We start from the raw sequence: 20,364 nt of genomic DNA on the forward strand, positions 1-20,364 counted from the left end.
TTTTTACAATCATGATATTCTATTTGATATTGTTTGCTTGTGATAAAATTAAAAGAATGACAATCAACACAACCAATAGTTAATAAGTTTTTAAATATTTTGTAGAGGTATTCAGTAGAAGTTTGTGTTCTTGCTGTTTACTATGGTTTACATTTTTTTTTTGATAACCCAGGATACTTCAACACAAGGTGTTCCCTCAAACATTCCATCTGATGATAAAAGTACCTTGAGTTTAGGTGCACCAACTAACCAGGAAAATGTTAGGAAGCCCAACCAGTGGTCAAAATCCAAAGTTAAGCAAAAAGCAGTGAATGTTGTGCCTGTGGAAGATGTAGACAAATATCACAAGCCGGAATTCTCAGGTAAGACTTATTGGTTTGTATATTTTATGATAGATTATACTAACTCTGTTTTCAAGCCTTGCTACAGAGATTACTGAGTATTCTGCACCACTGATGATTATGTAGTCTCTTGACTAGAGGCTGGAATGCAATCCATGCTTGTGAATATAATTGTTAAAGTAAACTATGTAGATACATCAGAGCTGGGCACTTCCGTACCTTGGTCTGCACCTCCGCTCTTCTGTACCTGCTGACCACCGAATGAGGTGCAGAGGTCTGAAGTGTGGAAAAATTTTCAAAAGTGCGGAAGTAGCAGGTATGGAAAGACAAAATTTTGAGTCCGTACTTCTGCACCTGAGACAGGTATGGAGGGGCGAAATTTTGAGTCCGTACCTCCGCACCTCGGACAGGTACGGAAAGGAGAAATTTTGAGTCCATACTTCCGTACCTGAGATTTTCAAGGATGAAAAAAAAATAAATAAAGCCGAGAAACAGTCTGCACTCTGTAGCATTACTTTCCTCCGTTTTTTGGGGGTTTGTGCTTCCAGGCATATCTTCCCACCACCTGAGTGACGTCACTCATTCGGGCCTAAGCAAGCTTCCTACCCCCCCCCCTGCTCTCTCTCTCTCTCTCTCTCTCTCTCTCTCTCTCTCTCTCTCTCTCTCTCTCTCTCTCTCTCTATATATATATATATATATATATATATATATATATATATATATATATATATGGAGGTCTGATGTATTATTATCTTGTATTTGGTTTTATTTTTTGAAGTGCAGACTAGATTTTTCAGACGTGATTTAATAGTTTGGGTATGGTACTGGAGGTCCGGTACTGGACCAAGGGAAAAAATTTTATAGGCGGAAGTACAGGTGCAGACTTTCCTCGTTTTTAGGTCTGGAGGATCGGTACTAGACTACTCGATATCCAGTAATGTGCCCAGCTCTGAGATACATAATTTGTCATGGCTGTGCTGTTTTAAAAAGGATACTAGTCTTGTATATATTAGGTTGAATTATAATTGTTATGTTTATCACCTTTTCCATTTAAACATTTATTTTAACACTTCAGCCTGTCATTCAGAAATGTACTTTGTTTTCCTATGTCAAAGTCAAACAGTGTAAAGATGCTACATAGTGTATTTTGTTACAGTTCATGAAGATGAAGATACATCCCAATACTCAAGAATTCATTCAAGATTATCTACAGCAAGCAATGTTCTTACTCAGCACAAGCAAGAATATGACAACTGGCATGTGCAGCTCTTTATTCCAGAACCATTTGATCCCAAAATTCAGCCACAGTATTGTAAACACAAGGTGAGATATAAAGACTTCTGCTTTAGTTGTTAAAGGTTATATTATTCTGATGATTGTGATGATTATTTGTTCTGCAATAATTACCATGACATGTTTGGTGATTGCCGACAATATTGCACTTCTCAGTTATGGTGGTGGCTGTTCTTTTTTAGAAGTGGGATATTCTACTGTCTTCTTTTCTTCTCTCTTCTATATTGTTTCCAGGGATAATGCTGGGTTGGTGACCTGTTCGTCTTGGTCTGTTTTTCTGTTCTTTAAGGGGTAGTGATGAATAATATGTGCTGTGTTGATCTGTTTCATAAGTGTGTGTGTTGTGTGCATGTGTTCACAATTGTGACATCTTAATAGTCATACAGTGAAATGATTTAATTGATGTACTTACTTTTTAACAGGTATATTGTGGAACTGAGGAATTCAGTTTTGAGGAGCTGATGGCAGCACGATATACAAAATCACAAAGAGAGAAGCAGGAAAAAGAATGTATGTATTTACATTTTTAGTGATGTTTACTTGCAATGGTTACTGAAACAATATTAATTGCATTTCATCGAAATATTTATAACTTAGAGATTGGTTTCAACTCCTCTCCAATCAGTGGGCTTCCTCTGCCATTAGTATTTTCTTCACATTGCATATTCCTCATTCTTTACAATATATTCATTGTTTTTTTTCTTTTTATTTATTTATTCATTTTTTTTAATTAATTAATTAATTTTTTTCTGCAGGTGAACTTCAACAAATGCGGGATATGCTCAAGAAACAAGAAGAAATGATTCAGAAGTTATTAAAGCTCAAAAGTGAAGAAAAAGAAGATAAGTCTGTCAAGGTAAGCATCTTAATAAGTAAGGATACTTTAAAGATATGCTGTAGTCATTGCTTTATTGCTTTTGAAGATTAGCCTTTGATTGTGTCATTTCTGTAGCATTAAGTGGTTAAGTGGTCTGTGAAGAACAACTCCGCATAAAGCTTGTGTAAGAAGGTGTATCACAAAGCCATTATCCCTTTTATTATTTTACTGGGTTGAATTCTATACAATATCAATTATGTTACAGCCGGTGGCACCACCAAATCCACCTCCATCTTCTCAGCCTAGAGTTTCTCATCAGAAGGCCAGAAAGGAATTAAAGGTAATGGCCCAATCACTTATCATTATTTCCTTGGATCATGACAAATATGCATGCATTATAAACAAACTCTTCTCTCTAACTCATCTTCCATCTTTCTCATGAAGTTCTGTGGATTTCTCTTCTTCGGGTAACTCTCTTAATACTGTTGGAATTTTGAAAACTCCCCCACCATTCCATACCATTCCATTACTGTAGTGGTAACTTTTATCTCCTGTTGTCTATCTGCACTAGCTATTGACACCTATTAACCCCTTCAGTACTGGGATGCATTTTTACTCGAGTTTTGGGTGTGATTAGATGGTTTTATTTACTTTTGGAATGGTCTATGGAGGTCAGAAGATTAATGGCCACAGTCTTTACTATTTTAATCCCTACATAAGTTTCTGAAGCTGTATAGAATCACAAAATAGTAAATAAAATTAATATGGAAATGCTTCATGGTGTGTGTGTGTGTGTATAAGTATTTTTATATTTCTTAATCTTCGCAGTCAAGTATCATATATCAAGACAGTTGGCTAGCCATCAACAAGTCTGTGAATGCATCTATCAATGCATCAAATGTGAGTATTACCAGTTTTTTCTTATTATATATCAGTTGGTACAGCACAAATTAAGGAGTCAGAGTCTAGCAACCAGTTTTCTGTAGAATGTGAATATGTGACAAGAATTTGTTTTGAGCTATGCATCCTTCTTTATGGTTCTTGTAACTCTCTCCTAGTCTTGGTGGCAGGTATGTGATTTGGAAAGATTATTATTTATATGGTGGAGTTTGGGGTGGTTTGCTCAGATGGAGGGACGGCCTGATAATAAACATGCATATACAGTAACTTAGATCATATTTTTGCATGATGTTGGCACAGCAATAATTGTGACCAGATGGGTCATTGAACAACTGGTCAAGGATCATAGATGATGTACTCAGGAAATAAGTGACAGGTTGAAAAGGTGTGTGCAGCATGTCTAGACGATAGTGAAGGATAGATGGACGAAAATAAGCCAAAGGAAACTTTTCAACGAGTGGTCCATAGGTTCTCAGAGACCTAGGCTAGTGCTGAGCTGTTTGTGAGTCGAGCTTGACTTATTGCAATTAGGTGAACTAGTCTGGTGATGCATACAACTGTTTATGAAGTTTTCTAAATGATGGTGATGATAATGATAGATAATTCTTGAAAGTGTTTCATTATTTTGTCTCAAAAGTAATGACATTTTCATTTTTCATCGTATATGTCTAAAAATAACCACATTTTCTTCCAGCTCCATGATGAAAGTGGAAATATATTACTTAGAAATGAGCCACTAATGCCAGTTGGGTATGGCAAAGAGTCTATCAGCAATGACTTAGTTCCACCAACTGGTAAGTTTTCTACTCTCTGCTGCTACCTTTGGAAATATGTCTCAGTGATTTTTGACAAATGTCAATACTCAATACCTATCTTTAGTCAGACCCAAATGCTAACTGTCCACCTTCCTGTGTCTTATTGGAAAATTGAATTATCGAGTATAAAGGTTGGTGGTTTGCTTAATGGCCAGTGTGTCAGAGTTGCTATAACTATGCATTTTTTTTAGCTCTATGAAAAAAAAGGAGAATCATTGTTTATCTTTGAAACCCTGCACATTTTTATCAGCATTAACATGTTTCAGTCATTAATGAGCAAGGAAGCCTCAGTACTAGTGGAAATTCTCGAGGATTAAGCTTCACCGATCCCACTGGGGATGCTGCCAACATCATGCATGATATTTGGTCTGCCACCCTCTCCAATTCAATGTCCCATCATTTTGGTGATATGGGAGCCAGGCTTTCAGAGCCTGCATCATCAGAAGATTTGGCACCTATTTATGAGGTAAATTTGCTATCGTTCATTCTCCATTTATTGCCTACTCTTTCTTTGGTCCATTGATTTTCAAGGTCACCTCTCTCTTGCTCCATCTATTGCTGCATGTAACTGTATTCTCAAGTGTTTGTTATTAAAAACTGCATTCATCTTAATACTATATAACTTCCACATACTTCAGTAAATTATTATTGCTTTCATGTCTCCTATCACATTTGATTCTCTCTCTCTCTCTCTCTCTCTCTCTCTCTCTCTCTCTCTCTGTTTTACAATTATAGAGCCCATTTACTTAATTGTTAATGTATTTAGTGCATTTGAAAAATGAGCATCATTGGTTCTGTACTGTATCCATGAGAACAAATAATAATGAAAGTAAGAATTTAAGATTCGGCAAGAAACTCGAGGACCATAGAACTTGGGTACTGTGAAACTTGGAGTATATACTGTATAACAAAGTTAAAAACTATTTCTAATTAATACCTATTTATTTCTAGGATGAATGCAAAAAGGATGAAGGTCCTGCATTCCAAATATTCAGTGATTTGACTCAAGATCAGAAAACAGAACCTTGTGGAATGCCACAGCTGACTCGGGTGCTCAAGGAAAAACCAGCAGCAATGGAAGTATCAACAGCAACGAAAACACCAGATGTTGCTCCAATACAACCAGAAATTGTGAGTTGACTGATTTTGTGTGTATATATCAGGCTGACATTTAGATCTCAAATATTGATATAAAGTTTAACTACAGAGTTACTATTCTATATAAGTTTCCACTTAATCTATTGCATTTTGTCTAAGGGATATTTTATCTAAATGAGATAAGAAACGACAAGAAGACTGGTTTCCCAGTCCTCACATTGTTGTTTGTGTCAGCAGGAAAAGATGTAGCCTTCCATACCAAGCCAAGAACTCAATGTGTCAATTTATAAACTACAATTTCATTTGGTATTTTGATCTAAAGTCTTACTGATCAAAAATATGCTACACAACAAAGTTTAATTTATGAGTCAAAGAAGACAAATGTTTATAGATGTTATCGTTCCTTATAATCTTCACCAAATAATTTTGCAAGTTCATCATTGAATGATTCAGCTTCTATTTTCTCTCTATTTAATTCAGTTTTCTTAATTTTTTGTCCCATGACACAGGAACCTACATCATCTGATGCTGAGAACTATCCTGAGATGCAGGATGAGAACTGTCCTCCTGTTGGTACGGTTCTGTTGCCTCATAAAAACCGTCATATGTCTGGAGTCCTCCAGCCAGCAAAATGCATTCCAATTCCACAGGATCAAGAGACAGAAGATGTTAAAAGTGTGGAAATTGAAGAAAAAAATTTTGAGTGTAAACAGCCCAATGATACAGAGTCTCTCTATGTGAGTATGTGTGTGTGTGTGTGTGTGTGTGTGTGTGTGTGTGTGTGTGTGTGTGTGTGTGTGTGTGTGTGTGAATAGATAATAAGCTTTGGTGTTACAATTTCTTGTGTTTGTATACTTCATCATTGCCAAACTTCATGGCATAAACAAGGCATCAGATATTTTGGCATTTTTATGTGAATAATAGATAATAAGTTAGTGAAAGTGTGATTTATTCTTCTCTTTTATGTATTTAATTGATCTTTTTTTCATTGTAATAGTAGAAATTGCTTTTAATGAGTAGCTGTAGTCTTATTATAGTGCAAAAAGTTAATTTTACAAAGTGGTTGTATTGTGAATCACACTTGTTGCTATTTCTCAATCACAATTCATGCATTATAAGTCTCTTTCCAGGAAAACAATAAAACATTATAACTGGCTAATAATGTAGAGAATAGATGCAGTTTGAGTATGTAGGGATGATCATTTTGAGGTAAAAAAAAAAAAATTATTTCAATTTAGATTTTCATATTTTTCATTACAAATTTTTCCTTCTAACATTTAACTCTGAAATACACTAAACCTGGCCTCTCCAAAGTATGTATGGGTTGGAACTTAAAACTTGGCTGCAAGCTTTTTCCCAGTGGATCACTACATCATAGACCTTGGTTACCTTGTTTTTATTATTCACAACAGGTTTCTACTATGAAGAATGAAGATTTGGATGATATAGTCCCCTTAGATGACAAACAGATGGAAGATTTTACTATTAAGATGCCGAATAATGAAGCAATTTTCAGTCACATGGCCAAAGTAGCATCCACCCCATTACCTTGGTCACAGGGATACTTAGCACACTCTTCAACCTCAAGGAATGATTTTACCATAACTTCTGATACAGACAAGTAAGCTCTGTTTTATTTTCAACATTACAAGCAAATTATATATATATATATATATATATATATATATATATATATATATATATATATATATATATATATATATATATAAATTTTAATTTTATTTTTATTTAGCTATAACTGAGGTAAATATTATTTTAGGGTACAAACTTTTACCATAGGATCAGTTGTGGAACAAAATCAAAGAAAGAAAACATTTGTTGAATTTAGAAATGTACTGCTGTACAGCCATGTCTGTACATTACAAACTTATCCAATGTGACAGTTACGATTTGTACCATGAATATTATAAGGAGGACCAAACATCAATATGCACTCCCATTAAGCCATTCATGAGTCAGTATGGTTATTCATGGGTGAGTATTGTTATACATAATTAGAGCCTGCAAAGCCCAATGACAAACAGAAGCACACATGTATCCTGAGTCTTACAGAGTATCACTTCAGTCCAGTCAGATTTGAAATTCATAGAATTGTTGATACTTATAACATGTAGGTACTCTGGGCTCTGGAGTTTGTTTCTGTTTCTTTTCTTTTTTTTTTTTATTTTTTTTTTTTTATTTACTTTTTTTTTCTGAGAACATTACAATGACTACAAGTTTGTCTGGCTGACCCACTTAGAAACAATTAGCTAAATATAAACATAATCAATGTGAAAGATGGAAATTTTTAATTGAAAATTTTTTGTTCCAGACATTTTCCCTTAATACAGGAGAAAAAACCCTACTCATTGCTAAAGAACAACCACCAAATAGACATGATGCCTCCCCCTTCAACCACTAAAGCTCAGACCCATGCCAATGTGACCACCACCGCAACTCTGCCGTATGCTGAATCTGAGACGGGTTTGTCTGTTATCATGGAAGCATCACAAGAGTTAAGGTGCTGCATTTTGCACTTCCTTGTCTTTAATATTGTCTATTAAATTGTTGTTTTGAAAAGCATAATATGAAGAAGAAAAGATGGACTTTTGAAAATATAAGATGGAATGTATTTGTTCCTTGATCTTGAATGTTTATATAACAATGGGTTCCTTTATGAATGTTTTAGAATTCAACTAGCAGCCTTTCTTAATAACTAGGTGGTACATCGATAATGATTTTTCTTACTTTAACCTCTTTCAGATCATCGTCAAGCAGCTCAGGCTGTACGACTTCTAATACACTTCCAGGCCATTCAGTGCATGGCTTGAGCCATCCTGGAAACTTCTCTCTAAGCACTGTTCATGTTTCTCGTGTTCATCACCAGTCACAGCCTGAGGAAGAGGTGAGTACCCAATTATATCTAAGACACTTGACATGTTTTCACATCTACTTCATGAAACTTTATCAAAGAAGTGGCCAACTTTCAGATTATATCAAAGATGTTGCCAACTTGCAGTATATATACAGTGGTACCTTGAGATATGAGCAAAATGTTTGAGATAAGAGTCATGCTTGGGGATGTTGCTGCTATAGTCTGTGGCTCGGTGCATCGGTCCAGCCTCAGCTGAGCTAGTATCTATGTGTTTCCCGTGGATCTCTTGCACTGTGATTTTCCTTTTATCATTTTCACACTATATACTGATCTTTTTTTTTTTTTTTTTTTTTTTTTTTTTTTTTTTTATTTATTTATTTATTTTTTTTTTGTCTAAGAAAGTGCAGTTTTAATTTATGTTTGATGTTTATACGTGAATAGTGCCTGCATCCTTTCCTCCTCCTCCTCCTCCTCCTCCTCCTCCTCCTCCTCCTCCTCCTCCTCCTCCTCCTCCTCCTCCTCCTCCTCCTCCTCCTCCTCCTCCTCCTCCTCCTCCTCTACCATTTACCATCATTGGCCAAAAATGTGTGTCTCCAAGGTAGGAACACTAAATTTTATATATTTTCATGCATTGATAAAGTATGCATGTGTATGTAACTGAAATGACAAAACAAGTTTCTACTATGTTTGCCTACCTTCTTCACCAAAGCATACCACCAAGAGTGGAGGAAATGTAAACAAACCTTTATGCCGGCTATGGCGGTGCAACGTTTATTCTCTCTCTCTCTCTCTCTCTCTCTCTCTCTCTCTCTCTCTCTCTCTCTCTCTCTCTCTCTCTTAAAATTTCATTTATTTAATGAATAATGTTTACAGAGTTGTCAACAAGCTCTTCTGTGATTATTAGAGCATCCAGTCTTCTGTGGGTGGCTATATCTGTACACTGCAACTAATTCAGAGGCCCAAGTGAGTGTTGGAAATGCGGTAGAGTAACGTCCAGTGGAATGCACCCTCCGGGATATATATACTTTATAAAAGTAGTTAATCTATTTATATTATCTTATTATGTTTTATTATGATTCTGTGCAATAATTATTATTTATAAATACCTTTTCTTATCTGAAAACACCTAAAAAGAAAAAAAAAATAGGGGTGCTCTTTTTGGAGAGGCTGGAACGGAACAGATTGATAGCATTTCAATGGGAAAAAATTGTTTTGAGATATGACCTCTGTCACGGAAAGAATTCAACTCGTATCTCAAGGTACCACTGAGATATATATATATATATATATATATATATATATATATATATATATATATATATATATATATATATATATATATATATATATATATATATATATATATATATATATATATATATATATATATATATATATATATATATATATATATATATATATATATATATATATATATATATATATATATATATATATATATATATATATATATATATATATATATATATATATATATATATATATATATATATATATATATATATATATATATATATATATATATATATATATATATATATATATATATATATATATATATATATATATATGTGTGTGTGTGTGTGTGTGCGTGTGTGTGTGTATACAGGGTGTTCAGAAAGTCACTGTGCACTTACATTTTTATTAACATACATGTTTCAATATAGAATACAGGAGGTAAATATGAATGACAATTATAAATTATGTTGAAAGTGACCCCCGTTAGCATCAATACAGGCTTGGACCCTTCTTATTTTGTTTCTAAGCACTGCTATCAGTTGCTCACTTGAAATAGACTGAATGAATGCTGTTATTGCTGCTTGTAAGTTGTCTAACGTGCGTGGACGATCTTGATACACTGCAGATTTTGCTGCTCCCCATAGATAAAAGTCTGGTGGATTCAGATCTGGTGAACACACGTCTTTCGAAATAATGCGGTCTCCAAAGAATTCCTTTAATAAATGCATAGATCTGCCAGATGTGTGGGCAGTAGCACCATCCTGTTGAAACCATTAGTAATTGATTTCATCACTTGTCATCTGACCGATGAAGGCGTGAAGAATATCCGAACAATAGCGCTCGCTGTTTATTGTGTTCATAAAGAAAATAGGGCCAACAATTCTAAAATTATTAGAAAAGTGCACAGTGACTTTCCGAACACCCTGTGTATATATATATATATATATATATATATATATATATATATATATATATATATATATATATATATATATATATATATATATATATATATATATATATATATATATTTTTTTTTTTTTTTTTTTTTTTTTTTTTTTACATTCTTATTTTCTTTGTTTCAAATTGTCATGTACTTCTTTCCAAATAACAGTTGCCTTGTGAATCTGCTCCTCCTCTTCAAGTTGGAGATTTTACCAAGTCTGGCTACTTAGCTGACAAGTCAAGAGGGGAGAGTTTGGCAGAGTCACTGCCTTGTACAACTATAGCTGCAGTAAGTTTTAAGATAGTAAATAATGATAGTCCTTGAGTAGTCAAAGAGCAATATTTCATACAATAGGTACAGTATTTGTGTCTATAGAAGGTGGAAATATGACTGTCATCACTTCAGAGAATTTTATATCTAATGATAGAGATAACACGGTGTAACAAAATTTTGACCTTTTTTTTTCTTTGGTCAATTAATATTATTATCTATTTCCTTTCATCTAAAAAACAAAGAATATAATGCTTATTCTCTTGAAGCTTTTATTTTTATAAACTGGCCAGCGATGTTTTGAAACTAGCCTATTATAATAGGTTAATTTCAATTATCCCCACCAATCCAGACAGTTTCTACACTAATTTCGTGAAAAAAATTAAAGAACTTTCTAGATGACTCCAGAACCTTCAAAACTATTCTTTCCAAACGTTTCACAAACTTCTAGAACATTCTTGCAACGTATATGGCAGTATAAATGCAGGGAACGTATGCTCAACAGGTCAGTTCACTTCTAGCCGTTAATGTGTAAATAAGTCGATCGTCATGAGTCATTACTATCTGCATTCATCAAGCATGGCATCCAGAGGTTGTAAGAATCTGGCAGACGCATTTTGCTACACCTGTGGTGAGTTTATCAAAACTATAGCTAAAAAGTACTCTCTGCAAAGATAACTGAAAATGCGCGAGGCCTACAATACATATTTCGGCATGCCTGTCGGGGATCAGGACAAACCTTGGGCACCTCATTTCACCTGCGAACTCTGCAAAAAGAACTCTGGAAGGTAAGAAAAACACTTATATATATATATATATATATATATATATATATATATATATATATATATATATATATATATATATATATATAGTATATACTTTTTTATTTTAACATATCCTATTACACTGAGTTGAATGTATCTATATTTTTATGCTTATGTTTTCATTCTGTTTTTTACAGGTTGGTACAGAGGGGAAAACAGAGCTATGAGATTTGCAATCCCCTGAATTTGGAGGGAACCAACTGATCACTCAAGCAATTGCTTTTTTCTGTATGGTAGACCCTTCTAAACGTCGAGCAGGCAAAAATGTGCCTGCTATCATATATCCTGACCTTCTGCCATCCATTGTGCTAGTGCTACACTGCTCTGAGCTCCCCGTACCCACTCCTCCTAAGAGAGAGCAGCAGTGTTTACAAAAGGAAAGTAGTTCAGAAGAACATGAAGACACTGATCCAGAGTTCAGAGATGCAACTGATGAGAGAAATCCATACTACCCCAGCCAAGAAGACATCAATGACCTGATCAGAGATCTTGGCCTCACGAAGTCAAATGGCGAGCTTTTAACGTCGAGACTCAAGCAGTGGAATTTGCTAGATGAGAGTGTGCACATATCAGGTCAGAGAAAGCGTCACCAGCATTTTTCAAGCTTTTTCACTCGTCAAGATGAGCTTTGCTTTTGCCACAATGTGACCGGTCTGTTTGAGGCAATTGGAATTACCCTTAACCCCAAAGAGTGGCGGCTCTTTATCGACAGCTCGTGCAGAAGCCTCAAAGCAGTGCTGCTTCGTAACGGGAATATGTACCCATCTCTCCCCCTCGCCCACTCTGTCCAGCTCAAAGAGGAATACAAGAGTGTCAAGATGTTGTTAGATGCCATGAAATATGAAGAGTACCTTTGGGAGGTTATAGGAGACTTAAAAATAGTGGCTTTCCTGATGGGTCTCCAAAGTGGCTTTACCAAGTATCCTTGTTATCTTTGCCTTTGGGACAGCACAGATACCATGGCACACTGCCTCAAGCAGGACTGGCCACAGCGAACCAAGTTTAGTGAGGGGAAGAACAAAGACAAATGGGAGCCATTGTTGGATCCCAGAAAAGTACTGTTTCCTCCACTCCCCTTAAAATTGGCCTTATGAAACAATTCGTCAGAGCTGTGGATAAGGAGTCCCCAGCTTTCAAGTACCTCCAAGATTTCTTCCCCAAGTTGTCTGCAGCGAAAGTTGAAGCCGGTGTCTTTATTGGTCCACAAATAAAAAAGATCATGGAGTGCAAGGAGTTTCCAAAAAAACTCTCAAGGACAGAGAGAGCAGCATGGGACAGCTTTGTTGCAGTAGTTCTTGGCTTCTTGGGGAATCATAAGGCCGAAAACTATGTGGAGCTTGTTGAGAACTTGGTGACAAACTACAACAAGATGGGTTGCAGGATGTCCCTTAAAGTCCATATCCTTGACGCCCATCTTCATAAATTTAAGGAAAACATGGGAGCGTACTCCGAGGAGCAGGGTGAGCGCTTCCACTAGGATATATTGGACTTTGAATGCCACTACCAAGGGTCTTATAATGAAAACATGATGGGAGACTACATTTGGGGCTGATTCGTGAAAGTAATTACAGTATAAGCGTAAATCTAAAAGAACTACTCATTTCTAATGTGTCTATTGTCTCACTGGTGTAATTCTAGAATAAATAAATGCTATTATTGCATTATATGTCATTTTGTATCTACTTTGTTCAAGTCAAACTTCAAATTTGTCACTTTGTCCCTATGAGAATGGGTAAATTTAAAAAATGTCATTATCCTGGACACAAAAACAAAATTAGAAATTAATATAAGTATTTTTTCATGTTTTCTAGACATAAGCAAATAAGAAATAACCAGGGGTGTGGAGTCGGAGTCGAGGACTCGAGGAGTCGGCTACTTTTGGTCGGAGTCGGTGTCGGTAAAAATATGAGCGACTCCGACTCCTTTACGTGATAAATTTTTGAGTAAAGATTCCACTTCATGGAGATTCCTACAAATTGGGAGAAATTGACTTTGTGGAGGATGTGTCCAATCAAGCAGTCTGCGGGAATATTGGTATTTTTTATATTTTTTCATGCTTTTTATTTTGTATTATGTTGAGGATATACACTAAGGAAGGAAGGCTGTACATGCCGCAACAACCACCCAGACAGCAGATAATACGGGTATCCCCTTTTGCCATATTTTACGGTGTTTTGCATGAGCTAATGTGTATATTTATCATAGAGGTTAATTGCTAAATGATATCCAATGATGGTAAAATGAGTGTGGTACTAGTACATCGTGTGATCCTGTATTATACGCGTCGCGTACGCGTCTCCATTCTCCCCCTTGCTGAGCTAGGCTGACAACGCTCTTCAGCAGATGCCAAGAAGGCCTCATCAGTGAGAGAAAAAAAAAAGCGGAGTCGGAGTCGCAACCTTCAAATTTCCTGGAGTCGGAGTCGCAACATTTAAATTTACTGGAGTCGGAGTCGGAGTTTTGAAAATCTGACTCCACCCCCCTGGAAATAACAGTTTCAACTCAAGGACAAAAGTTTTGTTACATGGTGAATTAGATCAAAATACTATTATGAACATCCAAGTCTTTCCACATCAGGGTTTGTAAGCAGAATGTGTGTGTTTTTTTTTTTTTTTTTTTTTTTTTTTTTTTCTCTCATGCTTCACCTTTATAATACACTCGTCTTGATCTGATCTCATTAGTTAATCGGACAAGTTTAGAGTGAAAATCTCATAGAAGCCTTCAAAGCCATATCTTAAATTATTACAAATTTATTAATTTATGATTCTTAAAAATGAGAGAGAAATGACTACAGCAAGCAAGAATAATTTTTGTACATGACGGAGATGAATGAATGAAAATACCATGGTCTTGGTGACTCTGGGGAGCAGATTTGGGTGCATCTGGTATGACACATATGGAGAAATGTAGTTGTGGTGGTAGGGCATAAGTAAGGTGTCAGGCCTTGCTGTGGAAGTACTATGTTTCAAGCTGTATTATGCCTAAGCTGAGATTTAGTAAAGTGGTTCATGAATGCAGTCCTTTCCATAAAGTGGTATGTAATGGGGCTGAGTGTGGTAATGATGTATGAAGGAGTATATGGGGCTTTGGCCTGGCCACTGTGTGATCACTGATATGATTGAAAGATGTTAAGAGATGGGTACATATATTAAAGTATGAGTGATGTGTGTATGATTGTGTGGTGCTTGGTCTGGGCCACCTTCTGTGGGTTACTGGCATGGCATATAGAGAAGTAGTTTATTTCTATATTCATTTTTATTTATTTATTTATTGTATTCATTAATCTTTACTTATCCATATAGTAATGTTTTCCTTTCTTTTCTCTTTCTGCCCAACAGCAGCCTAAGAATGTCGGTCTCTCAATGTCAACCTGCAGCACAGCAGCAAAGATGATGATGGAATTTGATGCCATGATGTCATTTTCAGACTTTAAGGTATGGAAGATTTAATCTAGCTTCATTTTATCTTATTTTTATTTATTTATTTGTTTTCTTTTTTGTGTACAGTAACAGGGAGTGGAAGTGACCCAATCCATACCAACTTATTAAAATTTGGAAGTACCCTCCTGCTAGCTCAGATTCTTCAGTTTTAACTTCTTCCTTCCTTTAGAGTTTCTCTGCATTATTCTTGAATGTTATGCCTAGGACAGTGGTTCACAACCTTTTTCTATCCATTTCCCCCTTCTTGAATTCTCATCATTCGTGTGGACTACCCTTAATTTTTCTCCCAAGTCCTACCCCGGCAAAAGAACAGAATATATATATATATATATATATATATATATATATATATATATATATATATATATATATATATATGTATGTATGTATGTATGTATATATATAAATTTATACTTTGTAACAGCCCTCCATGGTTCCCTTAAATTCCTGCCATGGACCCCAGATTGAGAACCACTGGCCTAGAAGGACTGTTGGTTGTAGTTGAAGGTTGGAAGGTTTAGCCTTTATAGCAGGAACCTCCCTAATCTAGTTTTGTATAGTTTATTTTTCTTTACCCTAGCTCTAACCTCTGTATCTATTCCTCCATCCACTGTCAATGTAGATCCAAGATATTTGAAGCAGCCTGTCTCCTTCAGCTTCTCACTATTCAGCCCTACATTCATCCAGCCACCCAGGTGTATCTCATTATCTTACTCTTTTGTAACTGACATTTTCCTTCTGCACTCATGTCCAAACTAAGAAGGTGCCAAGTTTCAGGTGTTTGTCTACAGTAGCAACAGATCTGTACACATACTGTAGATATAGATTCTACTCTTCACTATCATTATTTGCCAGATTTGCGCTCTGTATAACATTCTTACGGTCACCTTTCTTAGACCACCATCTATATAGATACCAAATGTTACACATTCTTGTTACTGCTTTGCCTCAACAGGGAAATATTCTCTTCTTTTAACAATCTCCTACATATAGGATCCATAGTCTCAAAACTTGAACACTCGAGTCCCATTGTTCTATCCATTCCATTTTAGTTGAGTTGTGTGATCATGCAAGAAAGAGATATGACAGTCTGTTACCTGTATAAGCAAGTTTTTCACATTTTTATCCAATTCTATTATTATTATTATTATTTTATTTATTAATTTTTTCAAATCTTCAGAAAGACAACTGTGATGGCTTCAGAAACATTAATCCCTTTGATGAAGAGGTTATAGAAAATATTCTTTCTAACTTGGCGGTGCCTCTTGACAAGCGTGGTGGTTATGTGGCAATCATGAAAGATATCCCCCACTTCAAGCCTGGTCTGCAAGTAAGTTTGTAGAGGAAACTTTTTTAATGGTATTATTATTATTATTTATTTATTTTTTATTATAATTATTATAATAATAATAATAATATTATTATTATTATTATTATTATTATTATTATTATTATTATCATTATTATGATTATTTTTATTTTTGTTATTATTATTATTATTATTATTATTATTATTATTATTATTATTATTATTATTACTACTACTACATATTATTATTATTGTCATTGTTATGATATAGTTAATTAATTGATTTATTTATGCTTGAAATTGATATATTCATTTATTTATTTATTTTGGTTTATAGTTGATTAATTAATTTATTTATGCTTGAAATTGATATTTATTAATTTATTTATATATTTTGCTGTATGAGGATATCCACTTAGTCACCTGTAGATGGCAAATTGGTTAATTCAACATAAAAAGTGCAAGCAACTATATTTACCCTGTGTGTGTGTGTGTGTGTGTGTGTGTGTGTGTGTGTGTAATTCACCTCGGTCGCCTGCTGGTCACCCAGCCAGTCTTCCCCATTACGGAGCGAGCTCAGAGCTCATAGACCGTGTGTGTGTGTGTGTGTGTGTGTTTCACTGTTTGATCTGCTGCAGTCTCTGACGAGACAGCCAGATGTTACCCTACGGAACGAGCTCAGAGATAATTATTTCCGATCTTCGGATAGGCCTGAGACCAGGCACACACCACTCACCGGGACAACAAGGTCACAACTCCTTGATTTACATCCCGTATCTACTCACTGCTAGGTGAACAGGGGCTACACGTGAAAGGAGACACACCCAAATATCTCCACCCGGCCGGGGAATCGAACCCTGGTCCTCTGGCTTGTGAAGCCAGCGCTCTAACCACTGAGCTATGTGTGTGTGTGTGTGTGTGTGTGTGTGTGTGTGTGTGTGTGTGTGTGTGTATTTGCCTAATCGTATTTACGTAACTGTAATTGTAATGTACAGTAGAGGAGCCAGTCTTGCGTTGTCTTTGTGCCTGTCTTTGTATCTCACGGTGTCAAACATGACTTTATAAGTGTGTATTGCCTCTGCACACACTGCTCTCTCATCCAGGCAATTCCATGTAACTTTTACTCTGTGGGGAAAACTGACCTTTAAGTCATCTCTTTGTGTTTTTGTTCCAGTAGTGTCAATTCTGGTTTTAATAGTTTCCTCATATAATATTTCTGACAAGCTTGGAGTCCATTTTATATCATTTATTTATCTAATAACAATCATATTTTTCAATTGGTCTCTCTCTCTCTCTCTCTCTCTCTCTCTCTCTCTCTCTCTCTCTCTCTCTCTCTCTCTCTCTCTCTCTCTTTTTTTTTTTTATTTAAACTTAATGCACATAACATACATATTTTACACAAAAGTATGTTTACAGTTGGAGCTGAGTTCGTGAGCTAAGAGCGTGCACTGGCATGTGACGCTCATTCTAAAGCTGCTCCCGGGGACGGCACTGTGAGCGAGGGTGTCATAAAACTGTCACTGTCAGTTGCGCACCTCCTCACCACTGATCAGCACTGTCATGTCAGGCACACGCACATCCCACGTCACTGTGTTTCACTGTCACTGTCAGGCATACTATTTTCCTCCACTGTCACTGTCAGGTGGATTGCAGGCTGGTGGACACTGCCATTTTATCACCTGTCACTGTCACTATCAGGCGGATGTGTCCGTAACCAGGCGTGGAGACGTCCACTACTGAGGTGAAGGCGTTCCACAACACTGCGGTGTCGTGGGAGAAGGCGCGCTGACACCTCACAGAATGGCACCACGGCACCTCGAGGAGGGTGTCGGACACTACCGCTCTCGTAGTACGTTCACTCCTCCTCCAGGGTATCCGTAGAGCCGTGAGGTGAGGTATTTGCTGCACCTGGGCTTTGTGCAGCACAGTAAGGGCCCCAACACGCCTTCGGTGCTCCAAGCTGTCCAGCACGTTGATAGGGGCTTCTTGGTGAGGGTCTGGGTGCTGTCGCTGCTGTCTCTGCTGCCACTGCTGCCCCTGATGCCACTGTCGCTGTAGCTCAGCTTGGGGCTGCTGTCCCAGGCCACCGGCATCGCGAAGGAGGCGCTCGGCTCGCCGCTGCACCTTGTCCAGCAGGGAGAGGTGGGACTGGGCACTGCACATCCAGCTGAGGGGGCTCTACTCCATGATGGGCCTCACCTGCGCTTTGTACAGCGTCAGCTCCTTGGCATCGAGTAGGTGCCTCACTCGACGTAGGAGTGTCACCCTCAGGGATGCCTTACGTGCCACGCTCTCCAGGTGGCGGTCGAAGCTGAGTTTGGAGTCTACCTCCACCCCCAGGATGTTGATGGAGTCCTTAATGGCAAGGGTGTCTTCTCCAAACTTCAGCTGGCCTTCAAACAGCCTGACGTCCTCCCGTGAACGTGAGATGACCACGGCCTGGGTTTTTTCGGCAGCAAACTTGACTTGCCACTGTTTACCCCAGGCCATGATGTCACCAAGGTGGCGATTGGTGACATCAATCACGTTCACTGCCTCCTCTCTACCGAAGCTGTGCGAGAGTGGCATCGTCCGCGTATGCCGACACAAGCGAGAGGCTCTGAAGGAGGTCGTTGAAATATACGTTCCACAGGATGGGGCCAAGGATCGAGCCCTGTGGAACGGAGGCCTCCACTGGGTGTGTGGTTGACGTGCACCCGCCCAACACTACTCTCAGACTCCGGCCTTGTAGGTAGCTGGAGAACAGCTCTAGCAGTTGTCCTGTGATGCCGAACTGTTCGAGCTTGGCCAGGAGTCCTTTGTGCCAAACTCTGTCAAAAGCCCCAGCAATGTCAAGGGCAATGACGAGGGTGGGGCGGCCGGCGTCGAGGGCGTCATGCCAGGCTTGTGTGAGGAGGAGAAGCATGTCAGGCGGAACGTCTCTTTCTAAATCCATATTGGCGTGGAGAGATGAGGTGACGCTCCTCTAGGTGACAGGTCAGCTGCTCAGCTATTATTCTCTCCAAGATCTTGCTGACAGCTGACAGGAGAGAGATGGGGCGGTAGTTTGCTGGGTCACCTTTATCCTTTTTTTGTGTGTACAGGAGTGACCCGAGCCTCCTTCCATGCAGCTGGCCAGGTGCTGGTTTGTAGGCACTGGCGGAAGATGTGTGTGAGGGGCTTTGTTAGCTCCTCCGCACAGTGCTTCATCAGGAAGGGCGAGACGTCGTCAGGGCCGGGCGCCTTCCTGGTGTCGGTGCTGCAGAAGCTTTGTCACGGCGGCTTCGCTGAGCTGTAGGTGGTCCAGGGTTACGTCACACAGGCGGGTTAGTTGTGGAGGCTGACTGTCAGGCTCCTCAGTCGTCATTTTCCCGCTGAAGTGTGCTGCCAGGAGTTCAGCCTTGTCTTGGTTAGCAACTGCCAAGTTGCCAGAGGCTGTTTTAGGGCGGGATCCTCTCCTGTGTGACTGTGCCCTGCCGCTGCTTCACAAGGGACCACCATTGCTTGGGATCAGTTTGGTTACTGGCAAGCTTCCTCCGTAGACTTAACTCCCACCTCTGCCTCGCCCATGTAGCCACTCTCGCCATGTTTTTGCAAGCAGCGCGGTGCTGGGCCTTGTGGCGCCTGGAGGGACGACGCTTCAGACGAGTCCAGGCCTTATACTTGGCATCAGCAGCTTGCCGGCACCTGTAGCCGAACCACGGCTGGTCTCGTGGATCGACTCTATATGCCCTGTGAGGGACGTGCCTGGCTTGTGCTGATATGATAAGGGAGGTGAGGGTTGCCACGTTGTGGTTCATGTCATCTGTGAACGTGGATTCCCAGTTGGTGGAGGCTAACTCTGCCCTGAGCCCTCGCCAGTTAGCCTTCTCCCATAGCCAGATAGTGCGCTGGCTTCCTTCCTCACTTGCTGGGTTAAGACCAACTTCACAGAGGACCTTGTCAAGTTGGTAGCACTGCACAGAGTCTGCCGGCAGATCGGTCAGGACAGGGTCGAGGGAGCTCTGTCACGTGGTTGGTGAGCCCGCTTATGAGCTCTGGTTCACCAGGTGCTGGTTTAAATCCCCACAATAATGGTATTCTGACAGCTGTGGGTGGCCATGATTGTGTCCAGTTGGTCCGTGAGGAAGGAGAGTGGGGCGCCTTGTTGCCATTGGGGGCGGTACAGAGGACAGAGCAGCACAGCAGTCCTGT

The 20,364-nt window shown here is 38.4% G+C and overlaps 1 protein-coding gene across 1 annotated transcript in view; it reads left to right on the forward strand.

Moving 5' to 3' along the window:
• LOC123516686 overlaps nt 1–20,364 on the forward strand; it is a 31,258-nt gene that overhangs the window by 3,440 nt on the left and 7,454 nt on the right. Inside the window, exons 6-27 of the mRNA XM_045276290.1 lie at nt 173–362; nt 1,498–1,664; nt 2,057–2,144; nt 2,390–2,490; nt 2,717–2,791; nt 3,280–3,351; nt 4,046–4,145; nt 4,433–4,632; nt 5,118–5,297; nt 5,774–6,001; nt 6,677–6,885; nt 7,597–7,785; nt 8,028–8,169; nt 10,514–10,633; nt 14,781–14,876; nt 16,063–16,212; nt 18,677–18,868; nt 18,974–19,073; nt 19,275–19,464; nt 19,562–19,688; nt 19,772–19,904; nt 20,259–20,362. Of these exons, the coding sequence (XP_045132225.1) occupies nt 173–362; nt 1,498–1,664; nt 2,057–2,144; nt 2,390–2,490; nt 2,717–2,791; nt 3,280–3,351; nt 4,046–4,145; nt 4,433–4,632; nt 5,118–5,297; nt 5,774–6,001; nt 6,677–6,885; nt 7,597–7,785; nt 8,028–8,169; nt 10,514–10,633; nt 14,781–14,876; nt 16,063–16,212; nt 18,677–18,868; nt 18,974–19,073; nt 19,275–19,464; nt 19,562–19,688; nt 19,772–19,904; nt 20,259–20,362 (3,153 nt within the window). The remainder of the gene's footprint in view (nt 1–172; nt 363–1,497; nt 1,665–2,056; nt 2,145–2,389; nt 2,491–2,716; nt 2,792–3,279; nt 3,352–4,045; nt 4,146–4,432; nt 4,633–5,117; nt 5,298–5,773; nt 6,002–6,676; nt 6,886–7,596; nt 7,786–8,027; nt 8,170–10,513; nt 10,634–14,780; nt 14,877–16,062; nt 16,213–18,676; nt 18,869–18,973; nt 19,074–19,274; nt 19,465–19,561; nt 19,689–19,771; nt 19,905–20,258; nt 20,363–20,364) is intronic.

Source organism: Portunus trituberculatus, chromosome 41 (genome assembly GCF_017591435.1).
Source record: "Portunus trituberculatus isolate SZX2019 chromosome 41, ASM1759143v1, whole genome shotgun sequence".
NCBI classification, from domain to species: Eukaryota; Metazoa; Arthropoda; class Malacostraca; order Decapoda; family Portunidae; genus Portunus; species Portunus trituberculatus.